The sequence below is a fragment of the Coregonus clupeaformis genome, chromosome 36 (assembly GCF_020615455.1).
Source record: "Coregonus clupeaformis isolate EN_2021a chromosome 36, ASM2061545v1, whole genome shotgun sequence".
NCBI classification, from domain to species: Eukaryota; Metazoa; Chordata; class Actinopteri; order Salmoniformes; family Salmonidae; genus Coregonus; species Coregonus clupeaformis.
In genome coordinates this window covers 10,049,724-10,076,106 of record NC_059227.1, presented here as the reverse complement: position 1 = coordinate 10,076,106, position 26,383 = coordinate 10,049,724, and the positions used below count along the sequence as shown (strand labels likewise).

Below are 26,383 nucleotides of genomic sequence, written 5' to 3'. Positions count from 1 at the left end.
AACAACTTTGCTCCACGAAAGATGACAGAGAACTTTACTGACGTCAACTAGATTGAAGCATTAATTCTATCGATCTATTACATCATTCTATTGAGCAAGGGTTTATTGAGTCTTCTAGAGCAACATATAATGACAGAAGAGAAGCTACATGTATCTAATTATAGACAAGTTGACTACCAAAATGTCAGAAATTATAAGCAGAAACGTATCTAAATCAGGCGGGAAAATATCCTGCACCGCCTGTCAAATTTTTTTCTGCCGTCATTTTCTATATTTGCGGTTTAGGGTTGGGTGCGGGGGGGGCTACAAAGCAAGTAGTCTGGGTAGCCATTTGATTAGCTGTTCAGGAGTCCTATGGCTTGGGGGTAGAAGCTGTTAAGAAGCCTTTTGATCCTAGACTTGGCGCTCCGGTAATGCTTGCCGTGTGGTAGCAGAGAGAACAGTCTATGACTAGGGTGGCTGTAGTCTCTGGACATTTTTAGCTAGTGTGGGTATTCTTCTCATGCACAAATGTCTACATTTTTCTGTCCGTTTTGTTTTGTTCCATTCGCCTCATGCATTTTGTCCTTCCCACAGATGGCAGCGGTAAAGAAGCTCTGCTCCCCCCCTCTCCCACCCACCCCTCTCCAGGCAATGGAGTGATCACCCAGCCAAAGAAGATTCGGGGGGTGGGCTTTGGGGACATTTTCAGGGAAGGCTCAGTCAAGCTAAAGGTCCGCCTGCCCAGCACAGATGGAGAGGAGAAGAAAGACAAAGTAAGTGAGCTGAGCTGGGACTGAGAGATGTCTGAGAACTCACTCACAAGGTGTCATGCACCTCAACAGGTCCCAATAAGGCTCAAATACGTACTTCCCCTTAAAATAGACTGAAGTCCTCTGAGAACCAATTCACAATTGAGAGGAAGACGGGCATGCTTTTTAAGTGTCCAAAGTTCCAACTGTCTGTTACATAACAGTATAACAATAGTAAGAATGTTTATGGTCAGAATGTGTCATATCACTAAAGTCAGACATTTCCAACTGGAATGCATTGGGACCAATGCTGAAAGAGTGTGGTTTTACATAGGATATTATTGGTTTATGAGCTTGTTTTACATTAACTAACATTCTGAGTTCAGCCTAAAGCTGGGTGACGTGGACAAAAATACATTTCATGATAAACTGACTGAATTATCACAATTACGATAAATTGAACGATAAGTTTATATCATTGTGCACCAGTATATTTTTTTTATATTACTCTTGAATGTTGTAGTTATCAATTGTCCCATTAACTATCACCCATCTTAGCAAACTTACTTCATTTCAAACTTCACATTTCTCTAGTAGCACCCTATAAGTTATTTATTGTAATGAACGATATCAGCAAAATGTCCACGATAAGTGGTCGGTGTCGATATGGTTTAACGTCCCAGCTGGTTTATCGATATGGTTTATCCTTTACGAGGACCACCAGTCAGTATTATTTAGTTTTGTGGTTAGTGTTTGTTTAAGTCCTGGGAGAGGCGTAGCGTGGGTTGGGTTTCGTTGTCAACCCTTCCTCCTCCTCAGCTGATAGCCTTTATTTTGGTCGCAAATTGTTTGGATGGCAGGCAAGCAGTTTCCCTGCTCCCTCTAACTGACCTAGTTTCCTGGCGTCATTTCTGAGGGTGATATTTCAGTGTTTCTGAGGGTGATATTTCAGTGTTTCTGAGGGCGATATTTCAGTGTTTCTGAGGGCGATATTTCAGTGTTTCTGAGGGCGATATTTCAGTGTTTCTGAGGGCGATATTTCAGTGTTTCTGAGGGTGATATTTCAGTGTTTCTGAGGGTGATATTTCAGTGTTTCTGTGGGTGATATTTCAGTGTTTCTGAGGGTGATATTTCAGGGTTTCTGTGGGTGATATTTCAGTGTTTCTGAGGGTGATATTTCAGTGTTTCTGAGGTCGATATTTCAGTGTTTCTGAAGGCGATATTTCAGTGTTTCTGAGGGCGATATTTCAGTGTGTTTCTGAGGTTTTCTTCAGTGTTTCTGAGGGAGACAAACTACAGCAGAAAATTGGTGACATCTTAATTTGCATGAATAGTGATAACTTAATAATCACGCAACTAGCACACTGTAGGTTTCAGTTGATGATTTCTAGCTTCCATTTAACCCCCGTAACTCTTCTCTCTCCCCCCTTCTCCCCGTTGTCTCTGTCATGGCAGCGTTGGTTCAGTCTTTGTCCCACAGCTTACAACATGGCATATTCCATTACGCTGTCGTTCACACAGTCAATCCATCAGTAGCAGCAACTCTGGCACTTTCCACTCCCCACTTTCCACTCTCGCTCTGCTCTTTCTCTCTCATTTACATTTACGTCATTTAGCAGATGCTCTTATCCAGAGCGACTTACAGTTAGTGAGTGCATACATTGTTGTTATTATTATTATTTATTTTTTCATACTGGCCCCCCGTGGGAATCAAACCCACAACCCTGGCGTTGCAAACGCCATGCTCTACCAACTGAGGAGTTGCTCTGCTCTTCCTCTCTCTCTCTCCTCTTTCTCTGTCCTGTCTCTCTCTCCTCTTTCTCTCTCCTGTCTCTCTCTCCTCTCTCCTGTCTCTCTCTCCTCTCTCTCTCTCCTGTCTCTCTCTCCTCTCTCTCTCTCCTGTCTCTCTCTCCTCTCTCTTTCTCCTGTCCCTCTCTCTCTTCTTTCTCTCTCTCTCCTGTCTCTGTCTCCTGTCTCTCTCTCCTGTCTCCTGTCTCTTCTCCTGTCTCTCGCTCTCCTGTCTCTCTCCTCTCTCTCTCTCTCCTGTCTCTCTCCGCTCTCTCCTGTCTCTCTCTCCTGTCTCTCTCTCCTGTCTCTCTCTCCTGTCTCTCTCTCCTGTCTCTCTTCTGTCTCTCCTCTCGCTCTCCGCTCTCTCCTGTCTCTCTCCTCGCTCTCTCCTGTCTCTCTCTCCTGTCTCTCTCTCCTCTCGCTCTCTCCTCTATCTCCTGTCTCTCTCATGTCTCTCTCCTGTCTCTCTCCTCTCTCTCTCCTGTCTCTCTCCTCTCTCTCCTGTCTCTCTCCTCTCTCTCTCCTGTCTCTCTCCTCTCTCTGCTCTTTCTCCTCGTGACTCAACAGCTTGTTACCCACAATCTAGAGGACATTCACCTTAGCTGAGAAAAACACAGAATATACTTAGGCCTGCCTGGCTCTACCACTTGTCTGTCTGCTCACTCAGTATCTAAGAAAGGCTTGTTGTTCCATGTCAACACTTTCTCATCCCAAGCTTTCTGATGTTGGTCTATGTTTTAGCCTAACTCTAACCCATATGACATACAGTGGGGAAAAAAAGTATTTAGTCAGCCACCAATTGTGCAAGTTCTCCCACTTAAAAAGATGAGAGAGGCCTGTAATTTTCATCATAGGTACACGTCAACTATGACAGACAAATTGAGAATAAAAAATCCAGAAAATCACATTGTAGGATTTTTTATGAATTTATTAGCAAATTATGGTGGAAAATATGTATTTGGTCACCTACAAACAAGCAAGATTTCTGGCTCTCACAGACCTGTAACTTCTTCTTTAAGAGGCTCCTCTGTCCTCCACTCGTTACCTGTATTAATGGCACCTGTTTGAACTTGTTATCAGTATAAAAGACACCTGTCCACAACCTCAAACAGTCACACTCCAAACTCCACTATGGCCAAGACCAAAGAGCTGTCAAAGGACACCAGAAACAAAATTGTAGACCTGCACCAGGCTGGGAAGACTGAATCTGCAATAGGTAAGCAGCTTGGTTTGAAGAAATCAACTGTGGGAGCAATTATCAGGAAATGGAAGACATACAAGACCAGTGATAATCTCCCTCGATCTGGGGCTCCACGCAAGATCTCACCCCGTGGGGTCAAAATGATCACAAGAACGGTGAGCAAAAATCCCAGAACCACACGGGGGGACCTAGTGAATGACCTGCAGAGAGCTGGGACCAAAGTAACAAAGCCTACCATCAGTAACACACTACGCCGCCAGGGACTCAAATCCTGCAGTGCCAGACGTGTCCCCCTGCTTAAGCCAGTACATGTCCAGGCCTGTCTGAAGTTTGCTAGAGTGCATTTGGATGATCCAGAAGAGGATTGGGAGAATGTCATATGGTCAAATGAAACCAAAATATAAATTTTTGGTAAAAACTCAACTCGTCGTGTTTGGAGGACAAAGAATGCTGAGTTGCATCCAAAGAACACCATACCTACTGTGAAGCATGGGGATGGAAACATCATGCTTTGGGGCTGTTTTTCTGCAAAGGGACCAGGACGACTGATCCGTGTAAAGGAAAGAATGAATGGGGCCATGTATCGTGAGATTTTGAGTGAAAACCTACTTCCATCAGCAAGGGCATTGAAGATGAAACGTGGCTGGGTCTTTCAGCATGACAATGATCCCAAACACACCGCCCGGGCAACGAAGGAGTGGCTTGGTAAGAAGCATTTCAAGGTCCTGGAGTGGCCTAGCCAGTCTCCAGATCTCAACCCCATAGAAAATCTTTGGAGGGAGTTGAAAGTCTGTGTTGCCCAGCGACAGCCCCAAAACATCACTGCTCTAGAGGAGATCTGCATGGAGGAATGGGCTAAAATACCAGCAACAGTGTGTGAAAACCTTGTGAAGACTTACAGAAAACGTTTGACCTGTGTCATTGCCAACAAAGGGTATATAACAAAGTATTGAGAAACTTTTGTTATTGACCATATACTTATTTTCCACCATAATTTGCAAATAAATTCATAAAAAATCCTACAATGTGATTTTCTGGATATTTTTTTCTCATTTTGTCTGTCATAGCTGACGTGTACCTATGATGAAAATTACAGGCCTCTCTCATTTTTTTAAGTGGGAGAACTTGCACAATTGGTGGCTGACTAAATACTTTTTTTTCCCACTGTACTCTGTAGTAGACTGCCATACTTTTCACATACACTGACCTGCACGCTGTTGACCAATCAGTGAGTCCGCTGATGACCCTGTGCTCTGTGTTCATTCCGGTCAGGCATGGCTAGTCTCTCATTGGTGGAGACCATCTGGGCATTGTACTGTGCATACAATCATGTCAGTAAATCCATCTGTGGTTTGCTTCATTTTAGCCAATCCCATTATTACCATCTGCCGCAAAGCCCGCCCATTCCAACGCGACAGACTCACAGAAAGCAGAGGGGGACAGCAAAGCAAAAGGTAAGGGAGAGGGTAAAGGTCCCAGTGTTTATGATTAGAAGTGACTGTTAAATACAAAATGGCATCTAGTGTTGTGTTCTCAGACAGTACAATATGTGTGTTTTGTCATGCCCATAAAGACCATTGTCCAACACCTGTTGTCCAACGCTTGATAATCATAGCACAACATTTATGGTGTTTTTATTGTGATTCTAACAATTTGTTCTTACATTGAGGGTAGGTTCAAGGGGGATATATTGTTATGTTGTTGGGGAATGTGTAACTACATTCACACAGTTGCTTCCTAAGTGTTAAACTTTTAAAGCCAATGGCAGGGTTAGGGTTAGCCAATTGTAATGGTATCACTAGGAACAAACTTACCACATCTAGGGTTGTTGCGGTGACCGTATTACCGCCACACCGGCGGTCACGAGTCATGAAGGCAGTCAAATTCCACGTGACCATTTAGTCACGGTAATTAGGCTTCTCCAAGCTCTGATGCTGCTGATGGCCATTAGTAGCTTGCCAAACGTGCTAACTGACTGGTACTCAGCATTCTATTGTCCCTCTAATCACTCTGACATCAATGCAAATGCCATCGAAAATCTAATCAAACACTTCATGAGAGCTCATGTTGCGCAACATTTCTATTGTCTATGCAATTGCGCGAGAACAGAGTGATGGCCTCTATTAAAAAGAGGAGGATCCCATCAGCTTTCTATAGGCTAAGCCTACTATATTTATTTCTCAACTTTCCTAATATTAAGCACATTGCTTATCTTTACAACAGGAGTATAGCCTACCTGGCTGGCATGAAAATGAACCACGGGAAGAGCGTCTTCCATTTGCTATTTAAGAGCATAGATGACAGGTTTTTTTCCCCGCTGCCCCTGTTTAGAGACAGGTGCATAATAATGGTCCATTCTAAATCAAAGCAAATTTCACACAAATATTATTTAGTATATGTCAAGACAAGATTAAATCAAGAATAGTCTGATGAGTCACAATTTTAGCCTATCAATTGTGAATTATATATTATAACCTGTGAATGATGCCCAGCTTGTGTGCAGTAAGACAAGAAACAATGCCTTTTTTTTGCGACTTTTTCAAATCATAGTCGCACACCTCATGTAGCCTAGCCCATAGGCCTATATGTTTTGATAAGGTTTGTATCACAATTAAAGTGGCCAAATAACTTCTTAAAATTAAGATCATTAATCTGCTTTACAAGGGGTGTAGAGCCAAACTGGCATACATAAGCAGTGTGTGAGTTTCAAGTTTGGGGAAGATAATTTTCACCATAAAAATGCACCTTTTTATAATAAAATCATTACATGCATAATTGCATAATTCCAATATCTTCAATATGCACCTCGGAATTGGATAAGGACACGCGCAGTTGCATCCCCGATGCGTCTGTCTTCACTTGTAGCCTGTGAGAAAGATCCGATGACGTGTGAGCCATGTGAGTGAGAGGTGCTTCGGAGCGCGCAGCACTCAGGGAGAAGGGCACAACACAGCACTCCGGGCCAAGGGCACAACGGCCACTGGCCGCAGAAGGCATGGATATTTTTAGGGTGCATTACGGCCCCACAAAGGGGATGCCGCCGTAAACTTCGAGGCATTATCAAGTGCTTGTCAAATTGTGAATGAGAGACTGATGAAGTGTGTACAGCCTGCACAAAAAAAGCTAAGTAGAGCTCATGCCTTTTGAAGCGACTATTTTCAAATCATCATTAATGGCATCATGCAGCCTTACAATGTATTGAAAATCAAAACATATAGCCCAATGTTTGTAGAACAACTAAAGTTACATTAATAACTAAATTAAGCATATAGGAGTACCTATTTCTTTGTTAACCGCTCAACACAGAATAGCCGCATGTGCACACTCCCTCAAATCGTTTGGAGAAAATATCCTTTCTATTTTATTCAGCTTTGTTCAATTGTATTCTTCACACTATAAAATAATATAAAATAGTGCCACGGAATTCTAAGCAAATCATGTTAAATGAACTAGTGTAGCCCACAGCCGTATGGCATAGCCAGATCAGGACCTAACATAAGGACAACTCAGAGTATGCTATTCTGTTGTTCTGAAATAGACTACATTTTCTTCATCTCATGCTTCTTTAGACCTGTCTAAAATAAATAATGAATTTATTGTGAAAGTGTAGGCTATATTACATGGATTTATTATACTTATTAAAATGTAATGTTCCAAAGGTTTGCATCATTGGCTTGTATGCTATATGTGGAAGCCAGGAGATGCTACCGTGAGACCGACAGTTATTTGCTTGACAATCACCGGCTGCTGAAATTTCGGGACTGCCACAGCCCTAACCACATCCATCACTTGACTCTTATTGTATGTGTTAATTTACTCTGTGTGTTTTGTTGGTCAATGACTGCGTTTCTCAAGAACGGTGTTGTTCCTCTTCCTCCAGTAAAAGAATACTGCAAGGCCACCTTTGCTTTTGAAGCCACAAACGAAGACGAGCTGACACTAAAAGAGGGTGACGTCATACAGATCTTGAGTAAGGTAAGTATTGCCACCCTGACCAGCACCAGCTATAAGCCTGTGGCCCTAACCAATATTCAGTGGAAAAGCTTAAAGCTACTACTACTCCTACTACGTTACCAGTCTTCATTTGCTAGTCAAAAAAGGTTTTAAAAGCAGTCTACATAACTGTCCCTCTTGTAAGGGAGAGAGGTTACTAGAGGATGTATAGGCTTGTTCCCAGCCACGTGTTTACACCTGGTCAACATGGTCCATCCCGGTCCGTGATCCTCAGTGTGTTCATCTCACTCACCCTAGGGATGGATTTAAGTATTTAGTCCTAATGATTCGTATTAGGATTTAGGTAGACCTGGGTAGTTTACAGTAGGCACAACAACATTTTGTAACAGGAAATGGGTGATCTTCTTATTGGACCAGTTCAGGTAGTACCTCTTCCATTTCAAAATGGCCTCTAAACACGACCCTGATCACCAACGAGCACCCTGCTGTGTTTTGGAAGCAGCGTGATGAGAGGAAGCTGTCGTCATAGCAAGTAAGTGCTCTATGGCAGTTAGCTTCCCTTGACATTGGCCAGAGACTTGGGACTTGGGTCCCTGTTGAATTTCACACCCTGAAGAAAAGCATTAGTGCCCTGACTGGGAACGTGGCCAAGACGGTGCTAGGCCATATGGAGAGGTTGAGTTACCATTTAAGAGGTTATGTGGCTCTTGAGTCATGGTTTGTTATTTAAGGCAGACACATTATGACAGATCATGTTTCGCTGTGGATAAATCATGTTTAAGTGCCATCTAGTGTCCATTAAGCAGACTTACATGTGATGTCTAACATGAAGTGAGGTTGTGGGCTTTGAAGCTGATTCAAGCTGATTATATTGAATCAAAGGCATAATTGTTTATTCAGAGAATAATTTGTTTTGATTACAAAATGGCCTGATGCAGACATTTAGAAAGTTTCTCAGACTCCTGTCCCTCAGGAGTCTCTAGTATGTTCTTTTATCTTAGCCTTTTCATCGTAATGTTTAAAAAATGCTTTACCAGTTAAGTTCTTGTTGTTATGTTTCAGGACACAGGGGAGCCGGGGTGGTGGAGAGGGGAGGTCGGAGGTAAAGAGGGGGTTTTTCCTGACAACTTTGTGGCTGTGATGTCAGACGCAGACAAAGAGGTAAAATGAAAGAAATAGTGAACACCAGATAACATACAGTATGTGTTCCCTAGTGGTCTTGTCCTTTAGTAACCTATGTTTAATGATCATACATGTTTCATTATAAAAACTTTCAAAACTAAATCCTTTTATGTTGCAGCCGGCTCCCACATCAAGAGGATCAGTCAAACTGTCTCCCAAGCAGGAACCGGAAGAGGTAGGCTGGGATTTCTACATGCTTGTGTTAGAGTACATGGTCTTGGTGTATGCTCACATAATTCATATGGGACTCTTCCTTTTGATATGGAGAGCAGTTATAATGAGAGTGATAGCCTCATTAAATGTTCTGCTGACTGGTCATATTGGGGTCTCTGTAAGGGGTCTCCTATAAGTCATCACACACCTCAGACTGAAAATTATGCTTTCTCTAAATATTTTTATACACATTATAGTCCCTGTTTATTAGCTCTGTTGCCATTGCAAAGTGTCCTGGCACCTGTTGCCTCCCTGGCCCACACAGTGGCTGCTGTTGTTGTGTTGTGTCGTGTCACGGCCCGGTGGAGAGACCATGCTGCTCTGCATCACCATACGTAGGTCAATGGGTCAAGCAGTGGTGGTGAACAGCCTTCTGACCCAGAGCATTAGGGGAGTTTTTACGCCATAATGGAGCTCAATGTTGCCCTTTGTTTAAGGCCCTGGCCGATGGGATGGAAGTTTATGTTCTCAGTTCTGCTAGATGCTCAGTAGAGGGCAGACATGAACAGTTCTCCATTAAGAGAGGCAGTCAGGCCAGTCTCTCTCGCTCTCTCTTCCTCTGATTTCATTCATATTCTCTCTTTCTCTGAACCTCTCTCTTTCTTTATTTCTAAGTTGTTATTGTGAGCATGGTATATAGAAGTCTCAGTTTGGGTTGTTACAGGATACATATTAGTAGCATATACATTTACATTTTATCAATCTTATTATCAATTAGGAATTGCCAGGGACCTCACGATGCAATATTATCATGAAACTTAGGCGCCAATATGATATGTATTGCGATTCAATATGTGTTACGATTGATCACAATTCTATATGTATTGCGATTCGATATTGCGATTCGATGTTCCAAACATATTTATCTCTCTGTCTCTGTCTCTGTCTCTGTCTCTGTGTATGTCTGCTGCAGTGGGACAAGAGACGTGGAAATAAAAGTGCTGAAAACATTTTGGCTCACTATTTAAAAGGAAAATTGAGGCCAATCTATAGGAGGAGAAATACCGAAGTTTTTGCGCATGTACAGCCGACTAGCACTAGCTAACGTTAACGACCTAGCAAAAAATGTTACTCATAGAATCAATATAATATTGTGATACTCTGCTGTATTGATTTCCCCCCCATCCCTATGGTCAATGCATAAAGTTTAATTACAGGAGAACGACTGAGCTTTTGACCTCCTAACAACTGAGCTTTTAACACCCCATATAGGTGTTCCACTGATGCTGTTGATATAGTGAAGATTGTTTGTTTATTTCAATATTTTCCCGGTTTCGTTCTCTTTAATGTGGTTAAGAGAATGTAAAGTCCCACATTCCCTGTGATTCTTCATGCTGCGGGCCCTCATGACTACAGCATGTAAGACACATGAATTGTCAAGTGGCTGCTTATAGCTCTCAGATTAGATACTGGTGGTATCACAGTTTGGCTGCAATTCATTCTCAGATATAGCCTTAACAAGGAAAGTTGCCATGGAAATTGTCATCAAATACTATTTTTTTCTACATTGGACATCATTGCAAGAGCAAATAGAACAGCACAGTATGTGCTACAATTATTTTATTCTTCTTTGCTGGACACTCATCTCCTCCTTTTCAAAAACAAAACAAAAACATATGCTTGCGCCTGGGGAGAGCAGTAGCACTGTTTCAACTTTCACGGATCTCGGCTTTAAGATCATGGTGGAACGGAAAATAATTGCTTGATGTATTCATTTGGTGCATGTGCTTCTCTTTTGAGTAATGCTCTGGCCTCAGCATGAAATACCTGGCGTCACTCCTCAGCCCTCCATACTCTGACACACTGATGGGCCTGAGCAAGGCATTGTGCAGATTCTTTCATCTTTCTATCTAAGGATAAAAAGTGCAAGTTGATTTGTAGATCAGTGATTCGGCACAGTGGATTGCTCAGGCTGACTACCTTGAACAGCTGTCATGTTATCTGCATCTGTGAAGCCTTGTGTTTATATTGATAAACAGTTTAAATTGGAAATGTATCATATAAGAATAAAGCCTAAGCATGTTCGAATTTATTACAGAAGCCAGGCAGAAAAGAACACCGTGAATTAGGAAGAATTTTAAGAAACTGATGACGACCAAGGAGCAACAAACAATGATTGAACAGACCCTGACTTTCTTCTTTGTTAAACGCAATCACCCAAAAGTAATGAAATTTAGTTGTGCATTGAAAAACATTGCCCCCTTGAACAAACCATTAACCCCAGGGCCACTGTCTTAGTTGCAATAGCGCCTATTGAAGTAGCTAGATGGAGAGAGACACTCCCACGCCATAATAAAAAATCATTTTCTTTGCCTGTATAGGACAATTGGCTGTCCTTATAATTGTCCCGTCAGTGCATTATGACTTGTGTCAGCCTGTGTAACGCCAGGTATTTTGGGTTGCTTTTCTTTAGAAAAAGGCTTGACTTGTTACCTTACTACGTACTGTAATTATTAACGTATTCCCTGAATGTTAAACCTAATTCAGTGGAGCAATAAAGTGCTCTTTCGTTCTCTACTTGTTGGCCATCATGGTGCATCTGCTGGGAGTCTGATGATATTTAAACTGAGGGCTACTGTAACTGAATGAGAAGTCCTCTTTGTCACGTTGACCTACTTTCTGTTTTTCAGAGACCCAAGAAGCCACCGCCACCATCAAAAAGCATAGGTAAGGCCTGTTTCATAATCAACGTGACCATCGTCAACCTCCTTTAGATGATCATGTCAACGATTGTTAAAGTCAGGGGCGCAACTTTCACTGGGGATGGACATGTCCCCCCCCTCATTCTGAAATGGAATTGTTGTCCCCCACAGTTTTATCATTGGAGTGTGATACAAAACGAGGCACAGGTGTGCTTTAGGACCATGCGGACGCCTCCGAGCGGTCGGGTAGGCTGTTTTGGAGTGTTTATCCGACTGGATTAAAAATAAAGAATAGAATGTCCCCCCCACTTCTAAAACCAAAGTTGCGCCCCTGGTAAAAGTAGATCACTATCCTTTAATGGAGAGGCTGGCGGTGGATGACTTCTTGTCTCTCTCAGCGTTAGTTTCCAAGAAGCAGGAACTCTTCACTCCGTTTTCAAATTTCTCCACTGGTGTCGTCTCTTGCCGAGTGTTTGTACAGTATCAATCAATATGGGCAGACGAACACAAACATGTACCTCTGCTCGTGTCTATTAGCGCACCCTGTCAACTAATATAATCTCTAGTTATGTATGCTCCAGAGGTGATCATGATTGTTATTAGTCGTTCACGTCTCCATCGGTTTGGTTGACAAGGCAACAGGTCTTGGGGGTAATGGCCAGGAAGAATCAGATGGAGAGGTGGAGGAGGGTTCTAATCGCTTCCTCAGAATGATTTATAGATTTGAACGCTGCTCTTCTCTGGAACGATTTTCTCAGAAGTGCTGTGAAGCTCCGGGGAGGGGGCCTAAATTGGCGCGTTATTAATTAATGCACAGATGATGACTGTGTTGCAATACGACCCTGAGGGGTTTAGGATTCAGGGAAAATAAACTAACATCTATGAATTTCCCAACTTTGTTTTGTACCATGTTGTAAATTCAGAATCCTTGATTGTCTGCAAAGGCGAACAGAGACGTGATGCATGTAGATATTTAGGATCCTTTGACTCCTGTCTAATGGCACACTGAAGTCTCACGTAGCAGACTTCTAGGCTCTCATCCCGGCTGTTGAGAGAGATAAAACCCACTGTACCCGGAGGTCTTTTAACTTCGCTATAGATCTGGATCTAATTTAGATCTCTAGAGCAATGGTTTTCAACCGGTGTGCTGTGACACACTGGTGTGCGTTGAGGAACTCTCAGGTGTGCCGCAAAACTTTTCCTCATCTTGATTTTAACAAATGTAACACTCACTTTAGAACGTGACCTGTGGAATTAACATGGCATTTTGATTTGGGAGCATGGTAACATCTGTATCGTTGTTTCAAGTCCGGTACGCTCAGGCTGATGTAAAAAAGGTATTGTTTAAAGGGGCGAGCATCACCCATTAGCACAGGCAAGTCTGATTTAGGCTTAGCTCTAACACAGCCTCTGCTATAGAAACAAACGGAGCATGGCTTTGTGTCCGTGGTTGCACTTTTACAATGCAGAAAACCGCTTGTCTCTAGCCCAAACCGTTCAAAAGTAAAGACCCATTTCATGGGAGCTACATTTGTTTTCTTTCAACCGATCATGGGATGCTCTTAAAGGGGTACACACAAATTAATCATCATGAGTAAGGAACTATGAAAATTACTTTTTTTTAAACAATTCACAGAAAATATATTATTTGCTGTATATATCACTATCAGACGAGACATAAGGACATTTGAGGTGTGCCTCAGAATTCTTTGTACCATCAAGGTGTGCCACAGTTCTTAAAAGGTTGGGAATCACTGCTCTAGAGGCATGGAGACTTCCCTAACACCTTCAAGGTGTAGGCTTTTGGAGATGATGGATCTATTCATTCTATCATTATTTCTATCACGATTCATTCGTTCTAAGTGCTCACATTTGTCATTTATTTTCAGGGGTTTCGTCAATTCCAATTCAGTTCAATTGAAAAGCACATTTCACCTAGATATCTGTCTTGAGTGGGAAAAAAACGGACCTTTTTCTGTTCTTTTAGGTTTTTGTTTCCAAAGGGTGTTAAGACTGATTGCAAGAAAGCCTCCTATCTAGTAAACCCACATCTGAAGTTACAGGCGCTTGCAGAGCACTGCAAAGATTTCTGTACTCTCCCTTAAGTCTGCACAGGAAACACTTGAGTGTCTCACATCCTCCTGCTTGTAGAATGTCTGTTCAGTTTGTTCTGTGTTCGAGTGGCTGCCCTCATAGACTCGTAGAGCGACGGTAAAGAGAGGAGGACGTTACTAACCAACATGTTTTGCTTTTCAGCTCGCAAACCCGAGGTCCCGTTGGCTGACAAGAAGCCCCTGCATCCGCCTCCTGAGGACAGAGGTAAGGATCGCCCTCTTCCCATCGTTCCACCTACCTGCCCTTTCCCATTAAGGGGTGAGAAACCTTTCCCCTCTCCTCTCTGCGTGCTAGCAACACTTCCCACCTCCCAATCAGCTCTAAGGGACATGGCTCTCCGGATGAGGCCACTAGGCTCACACCAATCACATTCTCTCATATATCACATAGATTTTGTATTAGTGTTACTACCCCTGTTTGGGTTGTGTGTGTGGAGTTAGGAAAAACGACATTGCGACACTGCTACGCTCCGAACCTTGCGTCTCCGTGAAATCTAAATTAGCCTTAAGTCTCACACCAATGAAGAGTTTGCTCTGGCTTGATTTACTAAGTGTTTGCACCTGGAAGATGTAAGCTGTCATTTAGACATTTGCCTTTGTGTTTGGGCCCCTCTTAAAATCACATGAATAACTAACTGTAAATGCTCAGTAAAGCTGACCCCAAGAGTCTAGACTCTAGACAGACACCTGTCATACAGATACAGAGAAACGTAGGGGTCGACTTCCCTGTAGTGTTTGTGTTGACAGTTGATCCATGTGTAGGCAAATTATGATGCTAATGTCCTTTTGGTCCCCTCACTTAATCAGTGGGAGTTAAGCAGCAGCTATACCAGTCTTGCTTTACCTACCTAACCATAGCATATCCTACCACAGGCTATGATTAAAGGAGAGCAGCCTCTCATCTTTTCATTTCACATGTTGGGCGATGTGTCCTGGATAAACACAGCACTTGTGTCCTCTTCAGCCTTCTCTTTATTAACAAATGGTTTTACACAATTATTGGACAATCAGATGTGCAATCAGATATTTGAGATTACTTTGGCCACCACTTCACATATAATATGGATGGTTTAATAATTTATCCTGTAGAAATTCTATGATAGGAGACATTATGTATCTCTTTGGAAGTGTGTGTTTGTGAGAGAGAGAGAGAGCATCCCTGGTAGGGCTGGGCGATATATTAATTTCAATTTATTTTAGTGCGATGTTCCAAATGCCTGTATCGTAACAATCGACGTTTCAATTTCTTTCCGTTTTAATTATTCTTTGTCTTTTTGGTCTCGTCTCCTTCACTCCTTCTGTGCTGTGTGCACTGCACACCTTCCCACTCGCACACAGACACCAAGCCCCTGCCACTCACAACAAAGACGAAAGATCATCTAGATTTGGTCCAACATAATCCGTCATTATTTTACTGTCAATGAGGAGAACTTAACCTTTGTAATGATACCCTTTTTATGTCTGAACTCCCAAAATTTAGAACAGAGCAGACCCTACTATGACAGGAGTATCAATGAACATGATTGTGGAAAATTAATGCTCAGTTTCTGTCGCGCAGGGCATTGCGGTTCCATGTACCGCTAGCAGCATTTTAGCCACACACTAATCTGCTATCTGTCTAGTCTGTGTTTTATAAATGTGCAATTACCATATAAAGACGCATTTACATGTATATAAGGAATTGGCAACGCGTTCTCATTCTGAGAAATAAGCATCTTCTTATCCAGGTAGGCCACTTGATTTCAACAGCTAAACAAAGTGAACAGGCTATGTTGTTCAAACATTTGGAGACGGACAGGAGGGTGTATTCATAACAGTTCAACTGTTCTACCTTGTTCGCAAGCAAATAGATCAAAATAGGCTACTCACTAGCACGTGGGCTTGCGCTTGAGAGATTGTTTATGAGACCTGTGTTAATTTTCTATATTGCCTGCTACCAGAAGTTGGTCATTTAGTGGATGTGCATTGTGCATGGTTCTGGTTAAATTTGTAACAAAACATGATTTATTTGTTGACCTTTAATTGTGCAACAGAGCTTGTTTAGAGAGAACGTAATAATAATACAAAATATCTAGATATATACAGTGGGGGAAAAAAGTATTTAGTCAGCCACCAATTGTGCAAGTTCTCCCACTTAAAAAGATGAGAGGCCTGTAATTTTCATCATAGGTACACGTCAACTATGACAGACAAATTGAGATTTTTTTTCTCCAGAAAATCACATTGTAGGATTTGTTATGAATTTATTTGCAAATTATGGTGGAAAATAAGTATTTGGTCACCTACAAACAAGCAAGATTTCTGGCTCTCATAGACCTGTAACTTCTTCTTTAAGAGGCTCCTCTGTCCTCCACTCGTTACCTGTATTAATGGCACCTGTTTGAACTTGTTATCAGTATAAAAGACACCTGTCCACAACCTCAAACAGTCACACTCCAAACTCCACTATGACCAAGACCAAAGAGCTGTCAAAGGACACCAGAAACAAAATTGTAGACCTGCACCAGGCTGGGAAGACTGAGTCTGCAATAGGTAAGCAGCTTGGTTTGAAGAAATCAACTGTGGGAGCAATTATTAGGAAATGGAAGACATACAAGACCACTGATAATCTCCCTCGATCTGGGGCTCCACGCAAGATCTCACCCCGTGGGGTCAAAATGATCACAAGAACGGTGAGCAAAAATCCCAGAACCACACGGGGTGAATGACCTGCAGAGAGCTGGGACCAAAGTAACAAAGCCTACCATCAGTAACACACTACACCGCCAGGGACTCAAATCCTGCAGTGCCAGACGTGTCCCACTGCTTAAGCCAGTACATGTCCAGGCCCGTCTGAAGTTTGCTAGAGTGCATTTGGATGATCCAGAAGAGGATTGGGAGAATGTCAGATGGTCAGATGAAACCAAAATAGAACTTTTTGGTAAAAACTCAACTCGTCGTGTTTGGAGGACAAAGAATGCTGAGTTGCATCCAAAGAACACCATACCTACTGTGAAGCATGGGGGTGGAAACATCATGCTTTGGGGCTGTTTTTTCTGCAAAGGGACCAGGACGACTGATCCGTAAAGGAAAGAATGAATGGGGCCATGTATCGTGAGATTTTGAGTGAAAACCTCCTTCCATCAGCAAGGGCATTGAAGATGAAACGTGGCTGGGTCTTTCAGCATGACAATGATCCCAAACACACCACCCGGGCAACGAAGGAGTGGCTTCGTAAGAAGCATTTCAAGGTCCTGGAGTGGCCTAGCCAGTCTCCAGATCTCAACCCCATAGAAAATCTTTGGAGGGAGTTGAAAGTCTGTGTTGCCCAGCGACAGCCCCAAAACATCACTGCTCTAGAGGAGATCTGCATGGAGGAATGGGCCAAAATACAAGCAACAGTGTGTGAAAACCTTGTGAAGACTTACAGAAAACGTTTGACCTGTGTCATTGCCAACAAAGGGTATATAACAAAGTATTGAGAAACTTTTGTTATTGACCAAATACTTATTTTCCACCATAATTTGCAAATAAATTCATTAAAAATCCTACAATGTGATTTTCCTGAAAAAAAAATGTATTCTCATTTTGTCTGTCATAGTTGACGTGTACCTATGATGAAAATTACAGGCCTCTCATCTTTTTAAGTGCGAGAACTTGCACAATTGGTGGCTGACTAAATACTTTTTCCCCCACTGTATCTTGAATCTCCCATAAGTTTGAAAAAATTATGTTATATGATTTTTAGGCCATATCGCCCAGCCATAATCCTTGGTGGTTTCAGAACAGTCAGCTGCAGCCCATTGTCTGTCCTTTTGATGTGCATTGTGCACTGAGACAGTGTTGCTCTACAGCAATGTGCTGCTTTTTCAGCATGTTTTATCAACAGGCAATCAGCTTCCTGACCAACGTATCTTCTCTGGTATGTTCATGTTTACAACTAACACACTCTTCTTCCAGAGTACTAATCAAATATGTCAACTCGACTGGGCCTAATCTATGATTTGAGAGAGAGGATACGAAGGGGAACACTCATTTGCGTAAGAAGGCTGGAGAGGCTGTTTACTATCAGTTGTCAGACGTAATGTAGGACGAAGTGTTTGTTGCGCTGTAAACACTGTGATTAAGTTGCCACTGTAATTAGTCACTTACATTTTAGTCATTAAGCGCTCTTATCCAGAGCGACTTAGTGAGTGCATAATTTTTTTTTTTACATACTGGCCCCCCGTGGGAATCGAACCCACAACCCTGGCGTTGCAAGCGCCATGCTCTACCAACTGAGCTACACAGGACGAAACAAGGAGGTGGATCTACGGTGTCTTCGTAAATTATTCAGACCCCTTGACTTTTTCCACATTTTGATAGGTTACAGCCTTATTCTAAAATTGATTAAATCGTTTTTTTTCCCTCATCAATCTACACACAATACCCCATAATGACAAAGCAAAAACTGTTTTTAAAAGACATTTAGCTAATTGATATTACAAAATAAATACACATTACATTTACATAAGTATTCAGACCCTTTACTCAGTACTTTGCTTTGTTGAAGCATCGATATCCAAAATGGCATAGTAGTGCGGTCGTGTATTCTGTTGTGTCCTCGTGTAAATAGCCTGTTTTTTTGTCTTTTTTTTTCCATATATTTCTCTCTCTCACTTTCCATCCTTTAACTAAATATACGGATTATATTATTTCTTTATTTTTATCAATAACCTACGGCTGAACGTAGCCAGCTAACTAGCTACTTGCTATTAGCCACCGTTAGCGGTCATCACCACTGTCCGTGACCTGCACTAGCTACCAGCCAGCTCTAACCTGGACAATTATTTGCCAGTCTACACAGCGTGCTATCGACCCAGAGCATATCGGATTTTCTGCCGGAATCACTGAATCACTGGACCTTAACACTGGACCATCGCAACTAGCTAGCTGCAACCGAATGGCTGTTGTTGGCTAATCACCACTGTCCCGACGTACCAGTTAGCCTTGAGCTAGCCTCGAGCCAGGCCCATCTCCTGGCTATCTACCTCTCTGTCAACCGGACGGGACCTCCTAGTGTCGACATGGAGCCCCGCCGATCCATCACGACTGGTCTGCCGACGTAATCGTCTGATGTGGTTTCAACAGGCTTCCCATTGCGACAACCACAAAGATCCATCTGCTAGCCCCGGCCTGCTAGCATGTGCAATCAACAGCCGTACCCCCTGCTCGCCTGTGCTGTAGCAGCCTACAAACTGCTCCCGGACTTACTTATGCTGTTCACTGGACTTTATGATCACTCAGCTACACAGCTAATGCCTGCTGGACTGTTCCTTTACACGGTACCCCATCCTGTTGATCTGTTTAGCCTCAGCCCAAACTTTCGTGGCCATTACCAGTTATTGTCTTAGCCCTCTCGAATAACACCTGTGATTGCGTTATGCCTCTCTCCCATGTCAATATGCCTAGCCTATTGCTGTTTGGGTTAGTTCTTATTATACAATTTCACTGTAGACCCCCCAGTCCCGCTCAACCAGCCTCAGAGAGCTCCTTTGTCCCTCCCCACATACACTTCAATAAGCATTTGCTACGGCTGGCCATGCTTTCCACCTGGCTACCCCTACCCCGGCCACCACCTCTGCACCCTCCGCTGCAACTTTCCCATGCTTGACATCATGGGAACATCAAAAGAAATCAGCCACAAAATTGTAGACCGCCACAAGTCTGGTTCATCCTTGGGAGCAATTTCCAAACGCCTGAAGGTACAACGTTCGTCGGTACAAACAATAGTATGCAAGTGTAAACACCATGGGACCACGCAGCCGTCATACCGCTCAGGAAGGAGACGCGTTCTGTATTCTAGAGATGAACGTACTTTGGTGCGAAAAGCGCAAATCAATCCCAGAACAACAGCAAAGGACCTTGTGAAGATGCTGGTGGAAACAGGTACAAAAGTATCTATATCCACAGTAAAACATTTGTCATTTAGCAGACGCTCTTATCCAGAGCGACTTTGAGTGCATACATTTTTCATACTGGCCCCCCGTGGGAATCGAACCCACAACCCTGGCGTTGCAAGCGCCATGCTCTACCAACTGAGCTACACAGGACCATAAAACGAGTCCTATATCGACATAACCTGAAAGGCCGCTCAGCAAGGAAGAAGGCACTGCTCCAAAACCGCCATAAAAAAGCCAGACTATGGTTTGCAACTGCACATGGGGACAAAGATCGTACCTTTCTGGTCTGATGAAACAAAAATAGAACTGTTTGGCCATAATGACCTTCGTTATGTTTGGAGGAAAAAGGGGGTAGCTTGCAAGCTGAAGAACACCTACCCAGCCGTGAAGCACGGGGGTGGCAGCATCATGCTGTGGAGGTGCTTTGCTGCAGGAGGGACTGGTGCACTTCACAAAATAGATGGCATCATGAGGAAGGAAAATGATGTGGATATATTGAAGAAACAACTCAAGACATCAGTCAGGAAGTTAAAGCGTGGTCACAAATGGGTCTTCCAAATGGACAATGACCCCAAGCATACTTCCAAAGTTGAGGCAAAATGGCTTAAGGACAACAAAGTCAAGGTATTGGGGGCGGTAGGTAGCTTAGTGGTTAAGAGCGTTTTGCCAGTAACCGAAAGGTCGCTGGTTCTAATCCCCGAGCCGACTAGGTGAAAAATCTGTCGATGTGCCCTTGAGCAAGGCACTTAACCCTAATTGCTCCTGTAAGTCGCTCTGGATAAGAGCGTCTGCTAAATGACTCAAATGTAAATGTAAATGTATTGGAGTGGCCATCACAAAGCCCTGACCTCAATCTATAGAAAATGTGTGGGCAGAACTGAAAAAGCGTGTGCGAGCAAGGAGGCCTACAAACCTGACTCAGTTACACCAGCTCTGTCATGTGGAACGGGCCAAAATTCACCCAACTTATTGTGGGAAGCTTGTGGAAGGCTACCCGAAACGTTTGATCCAAGTTAAACAATTTAAAGGCAATGCTACCAAATACTAATTGAGTGTATGTAAACTTCTGACCCACTGGGAATGTGATGAAAGAAATAAAAGCTGAAATTAATAATTCTCTCTATTATTCTGACATTTCACATTCTTATAATAAAGTGGTGATCCTAACTGACCTAAGACAGGGAATTTGTACTAGGATTAAATGTCAGGAATTGTGAAAAACTGAGTTTAAATGTATTTGCCTAAGGTGTATGTAAACTTCCGACTTCAACTGTAGGTGTCTGGTTAGACCGTAAACTCTCCTTCCAGACTCACATGAAGCATCTCCAATCAAAAGTTAGATCTAGAATCGGCTTCCTATTTCGCAACAAAGCCTCCTTCACTCATGCTGCTTAACATGCCCTCGTAAAACTGACTATCCTACCGATCCTTGACTTTGGCGATGTCATTTATAAAATAGCTTCCAACACTCTACTCAGCAAATTGGATGTAGTCTATCACAGTGCCATCCGTTTTGTCACCAAAGCCCCATATTCTACCCACCATTGTGACCTGTACGCTCTCGTTGGCTGGCCCTCACTACATATTCATCGCCAAACTCACTGGCTCCAGGTCATCTATAAATCGCTTCTAGGCAAATCCCCGCCTTATCTTAGATCATTGGTCCAACACCCACCCATAGTTTTCCAGCAGGTATATCTCATTGGTCATCCCCAAAGCCAACACCTCCTTTGGCCGCCATTCCTTCCAGTTCTCTGCTGCAAATGACTGGAACGAACTGCAAAAATCTCTGAAGCTGGAGACACTTATCTCCCTCACTAACTTTAAGCATCAGTTGTCAGAGCAGCTTACCGATCACTGCACCTGTACACAGCCCATCTGTAATTAGCCCACCCAACTACCTCATCCCCATATTGTTATTTATTTTGCTAATTTGAACCCCAGTATCTCTATTTGCACATCATCTTCTGCACATCTATCACTCCAGTGTTAATACTAATTTGTAATCATTTTGCACTATGGCCTATTTATTGCCTTACCTCCATAACTTACTACATTTGCACACACTGTATATAGATTTTCTATTGTGTTTTTGACTGTACGTTTTGTTTATTCCATATGTAACTCTGTTGTTTTTATCGCACTTCTTTGCTTTATCTTCGCCAGGTCGCAGTTGTAAATGAGAACTTGTTCTCAACTGGCTTACCTGGTTAAATAAAGGTCAAAAAAAAAAAAAAAAACCTTTTGGCAGCAATTACATCCTCGAGTCTTCTTGGGTATGACGCTACAAGCTTGGCACACCTGTATTTGGGGAGTTTCTCCCATTATTCTCTGCAGATCCTCTCAAGCGCTTTCAGGTTGGATGATGTCCGATCGTGTTCAAGTCCGGGCTCTGGCTGGGCCACTCAAGGACATTCAGAGATTTGTCCCGAAGCCACTCCTGCGTTGTCTTGGCTGTGTGCTTAGGTTCGTTGTCCTGTTGGAAGGTGAAACTTTTTCCCAGTCTGAGGTCCTGAGCACTCTGGAGCAGGTTTTTATCAAGGATCTCTCTGTACTTTGCTCCGTTTATCTTTCCCTCGATCCTGACTAGTCTCCCAGTCCCTGCCGCTGAAAGGTTTCCTCCAGACGAGACGCTTGGCATTCAGGCCAAAGAGTTCAATCTTGCTTTCTTCAGACCAGAGAATCTTGTTTCTCATGGTCTGAGAGTCTTTAGGTGCCTTTTGGCAAATTCAAGCGGGCTGTGCCTTTTACTGAGGAGTGGCTTCCATCTGGCCACTCTACCATAAAGGCCTGATTGGTGGAGTGCTGCAGAGATGGTTGACCTTCTGGAAGGTTCTCCCATCTCCACAGAGGAACTCTAGAGCTCTGTCAGAGTAACATTGGGTTCTTGGTCACCTCCCTGACCAAGGCACTTCTCCCCCGATTGTTCAGTTTGTCTTGGTGGTTCCAAACTTCTTCCATTTAAGAATGGTGGAGGCCACTGTGTTCTTGGGGACATTCAATGCTGCAGAAATGTATTGGTACCCTTCCCCAGATCTGTGCCTCGACACAATCCTGTCTTGGAGCTCTACGGACAATTCCTTCGATCTCATGGCTTGGTTTTTGCTCTGACTAATATCTTGCAGTCGATGTCTTAGCATTCAATTATTGAGATATATATATATATATATATATATATTTTGTACGTTTTCCCACTGACAAAGACATGATCAGTCTATAATTTTAATGGTAGGTTTATTTGAACAGTGAGAGACAGAATAACAACAAAAAAATCAAGAAAAACGCATGTCAAAAATGTTATAAATTGATTTGCATTTTAATGAGGGAAATAAGTATTTGACCCCTCTGCAAAACATGACTTAGTACTTGGTGGCAAAACCCTTGTTGGCAATCAGAGGTCAGACGTTTCTTGTAGTTGGCCACCAGGTTTGCACACATCTCAAGAGGGATGTACACACTGTGTATATATATTTTCTGTTGTATTTTTGACTTTATGTTTTGTTTTATCCCATATGTAACTCTGTTGTTGTTTTTAATCGCACTGCTTTGCTTTATCTTGGCCAGGTCGCAGTTGTAAATGAGAACTTGTTCTCAACTGGCTTACCTGGTTAAATAAAGGTGAAATAAAAAATAAAAGATCTTGCATATGGAGCCCCAGGCCGAGGGAGATTGACAGTTATTTTGTGTTTCTTCCATTTGCGAATAACCGCACCAACTGTTGTCACCTTCTCACCAAGCTGCTTGGCGATGGTCTTGTAGCCCATTCCAGCCTTGTGTAGGTCTACAATCTTGTCCCTGACATCCTTGGAGAGCTCTTTGGTCTTGGCCATGGTGGAGAGTTTGGAATCTGATGGATTGATTGCTTCTGTGGACAGGTGTCTTTTATACAGGTAACAAGCTGAGATTAGGAGCACTCCCTTTAAGAGTGTGCTCCTAATCTCAGCTCGTTACCTGTATAAAAGACACCTGGGAGCCAGATATCTTTCTGATCGACAGGGGGTCAAATACTTATTTCCCTCATTTAAAATACAAATCAATTTTATAACATTTTTGACATGTGTTTTTCTGGATTTTTTTGTTGTTATTCTGTCTCTCACTGTTCAAATAAACCTACCATTAAAATTATAGACTGATCAATTGTACATACCAGAAATCTTCACGATAAAAATAATACAACATAGAACATTCACCACTATGACATACAAACGTACATCAGGAGATCGGTTTACCAATGACTCCATGATCAACCCAGCTTTAGTCTTCCAATAGCACCAAATTCCACTATCCCCCATCGTCTAATTAACATCACTTTGCATGGCCCAAAACATTAAAACAAAAGGCATAAAACTTTACATGCATTCCCTTATCTAATCACCACACCTCAACACTGTCTGATGCAGTAAGAGCACACCCCTGTATCGCTCCTCTTTGAATGATCCGCCGTCCGATGAACAAAATAACACAGTTTCTCTGTAACAATAAATCCAGGCTCTGTCCGTGACCGCGAGACCCATGGGGCGGCGCACAATTGGCCCAGCGTCGTCCAGGGTAGGGGAGGGAATGGCCGGCAGGGATGTAGCGCAGTTGGTAGAGCATGGCGTTTGCAACGCCAGGGTTGTGGGTTCGTTTCCCACGGGGGGCCAGTATGAAAAAAATAAAAATAATGTATGCACTCACTAACTGTAAGTCGCTCTGGATAAGAGCGTCTGCTAAATGACGTAAATGTAAATAAATCCATAGCACTTACAGTACCATGAAACATATCAAAATTCATAGCTCTTTATGAACTCTTGAAACAATCCAAACATGGCAGTTTAATTCACACAGTAACATTCATTTTGCCAATTTAAAGTTTTCATCAGTCATCACACCTCTCCTGGCGTCAGTGACTCCTTGACTTCCGTGAGAATGTCTCTTCATCGAGATTGCCACAGATAAGGTGTGTTTGACCACTGTCCTTAAACAATGCCATAAATCGTGATTGAGTCATCACACTGGGCCTAGGCGCCAGCCAGTCAGTAGGCGCTAGTATCACCTTCTCTCATTCTTCTACTACATTACCAAGAGAGTTTTCATCTATATTTTTCATAGCTGTCTATTTACCACCACTGTATGTGCTCTCTGTCACCTGGAGCTGCATGGCAAATGGCCCAGGAACACAAGGAAAGCACAAAGGACAATGCCCAAGGACTAGTCAGCCCTAACATTCACAAGGCCTAACATTCAAACATTCACAAGGCCTAACATTCCCAACATTCACAAGGCCACAGGGCTAGACGGATTACCAGGTCGTGTACTCAGAGCATGCGCTGACCAGCTGGCAAGTGTCTTCACTGACATTTTCAACTTCTCCCTGACCCAGTCTGTAATACCTATGTTTCAAGCCGACCACGATAGTCCATGTGCCCAAGAACGCCCAAATAACCTGTCTAAATGACTATCGCCCCGTAGCATTCTCATCTGTAACCATTAAATGCTTTGAAAGGCTGTTCATGGCTCACATCAACACCATCATCCCAGATACCCTGGACCCACTCCAATTCGCATACCACCCCAACAGATCCACAGATGACGCAATCTCTATTGCACTCCACACTGCCCTTTCCCACCTGGACAAAAGGAACACCTACGTGAGAATACTGTTCATTGACTACCACTCAGCGTTCAACACCATTGTGCCCTCCAAGCTCATCACTAAGCTAAGGACCCTGGGATTAACCTCCCTCTGCAACTGGATCCTGGACTTCCTGATGGGCCGCCCCCATGTGGTGAGGTAAGGCAACAACACATCTGCAACGCTGATCCTCAACACGGGGGCCCCTCGGGTGTGTGTTTAGTCCCCTCCTGTACTCCCTGTTCACCTTCGACTGCGTGGCCGCGCACGACTCCAACACCATAATTAAGTGTGCCGAAAACACGACGGTGGTAGGCCTGATCACTGACGACAATGAGACAACCTACAGGGAGGAGGTCAGAGACCTGGTAGTGTGGTGCCAGAACAACAACCTCTCCCTCAACATGAGCAAGACAAAGGAGCTGATCGTGGACTACAGGAAACAGAGTATGCCCCAATCCACATCGACGGGGCTGTGATCGAGCAGATCGAGAGCTTCAAGTTCCTCGGTGTCAACATCACTAAGGAATTATCATGGTCCACACACACCAACACAGCCCTCAAGAGGCCCAAAAGATTTTGCATGGGCCCTCTCATCCTCAAAAAGTTCTACAGCTTCACCATTGAGAGCATCTTGACTGGCTGCATCACCGCTTGGTATCTGCTTGGCATCCGACCGCAAGGCGCTACAGAGGGTAGTGTGTACCGCTCAGTACATCACTGGGGCCGAGCTCCCTGCCATCCAGGACCTCTATACCAGCCGGTGTCAGAGTAAGGCCCTAAAAATGTTCTGACTCCAGCTCTTTTGACTCATCGCATACCCTGTTTATTATCTATCCTGTTGCCTAGTCACTTTATCCCTACCTATAATGTACATATCTACCTCAATTACCTCGTACCCCTGCACATCGACTCAGTACTGGTACCCCGTGTATATAGCCAAGTTATCGTTACTTATTGTGTATTTATTCCTTGTGGTTATATTTTTCAAAAAAAAAATCAATTTTTCTCTCTCTGCATAGT

The 26,383-nt window shown here is 43.1% G+C and overlaps 1 protein-coding gene across 3 annotated transcripts in view; it reads left to right on the top strand.

The window, feature by feature from the left end:
* The window catches only part of LOC121552202 (CD2-associated protein), a 74,711-nt gene that overhangs the window by 31,894 nt on the left and 16,434 nt on the right, over nucleotides 1–26,383 (top strand). For all 3 annotated transcript variants that reach the window (XM_041864934.2, XM_041864933.2, XM_041864935.2), the window contains exons 6-12: nucleotides 577–755; nucleotides 5,087–5,174; nucleotides 7,601–7,695; nucleotides 8,737–8,835; nucleotides 8,975–9,031; nucleotides 11,700–11,736; nucleotides 13,968–14,030. In XM_041864934.2, coding sequence (XP_041720868.1) covers nucleotides 577–755; nucleotides 5,087–5,174; nucleotides 7,601–7,695; nucleotides 8,737–8,835; nucleotides 8,975–9,031; nucleotides 11,700–11,736; nucleotides 13,968–14,030 — 618 coding nt within the window. The remainder of the gene's footprint in view (nucleotides 1–576; nucleotides 756–5,086; nucleotides 5,175–7,600; nucleotides 7,696–8,736; nucleotides 8,836–8,974; nucleotides 9,032–11,699; nucleotides 11,737–13,967; nucleotides 14,031–26,383) is intronic.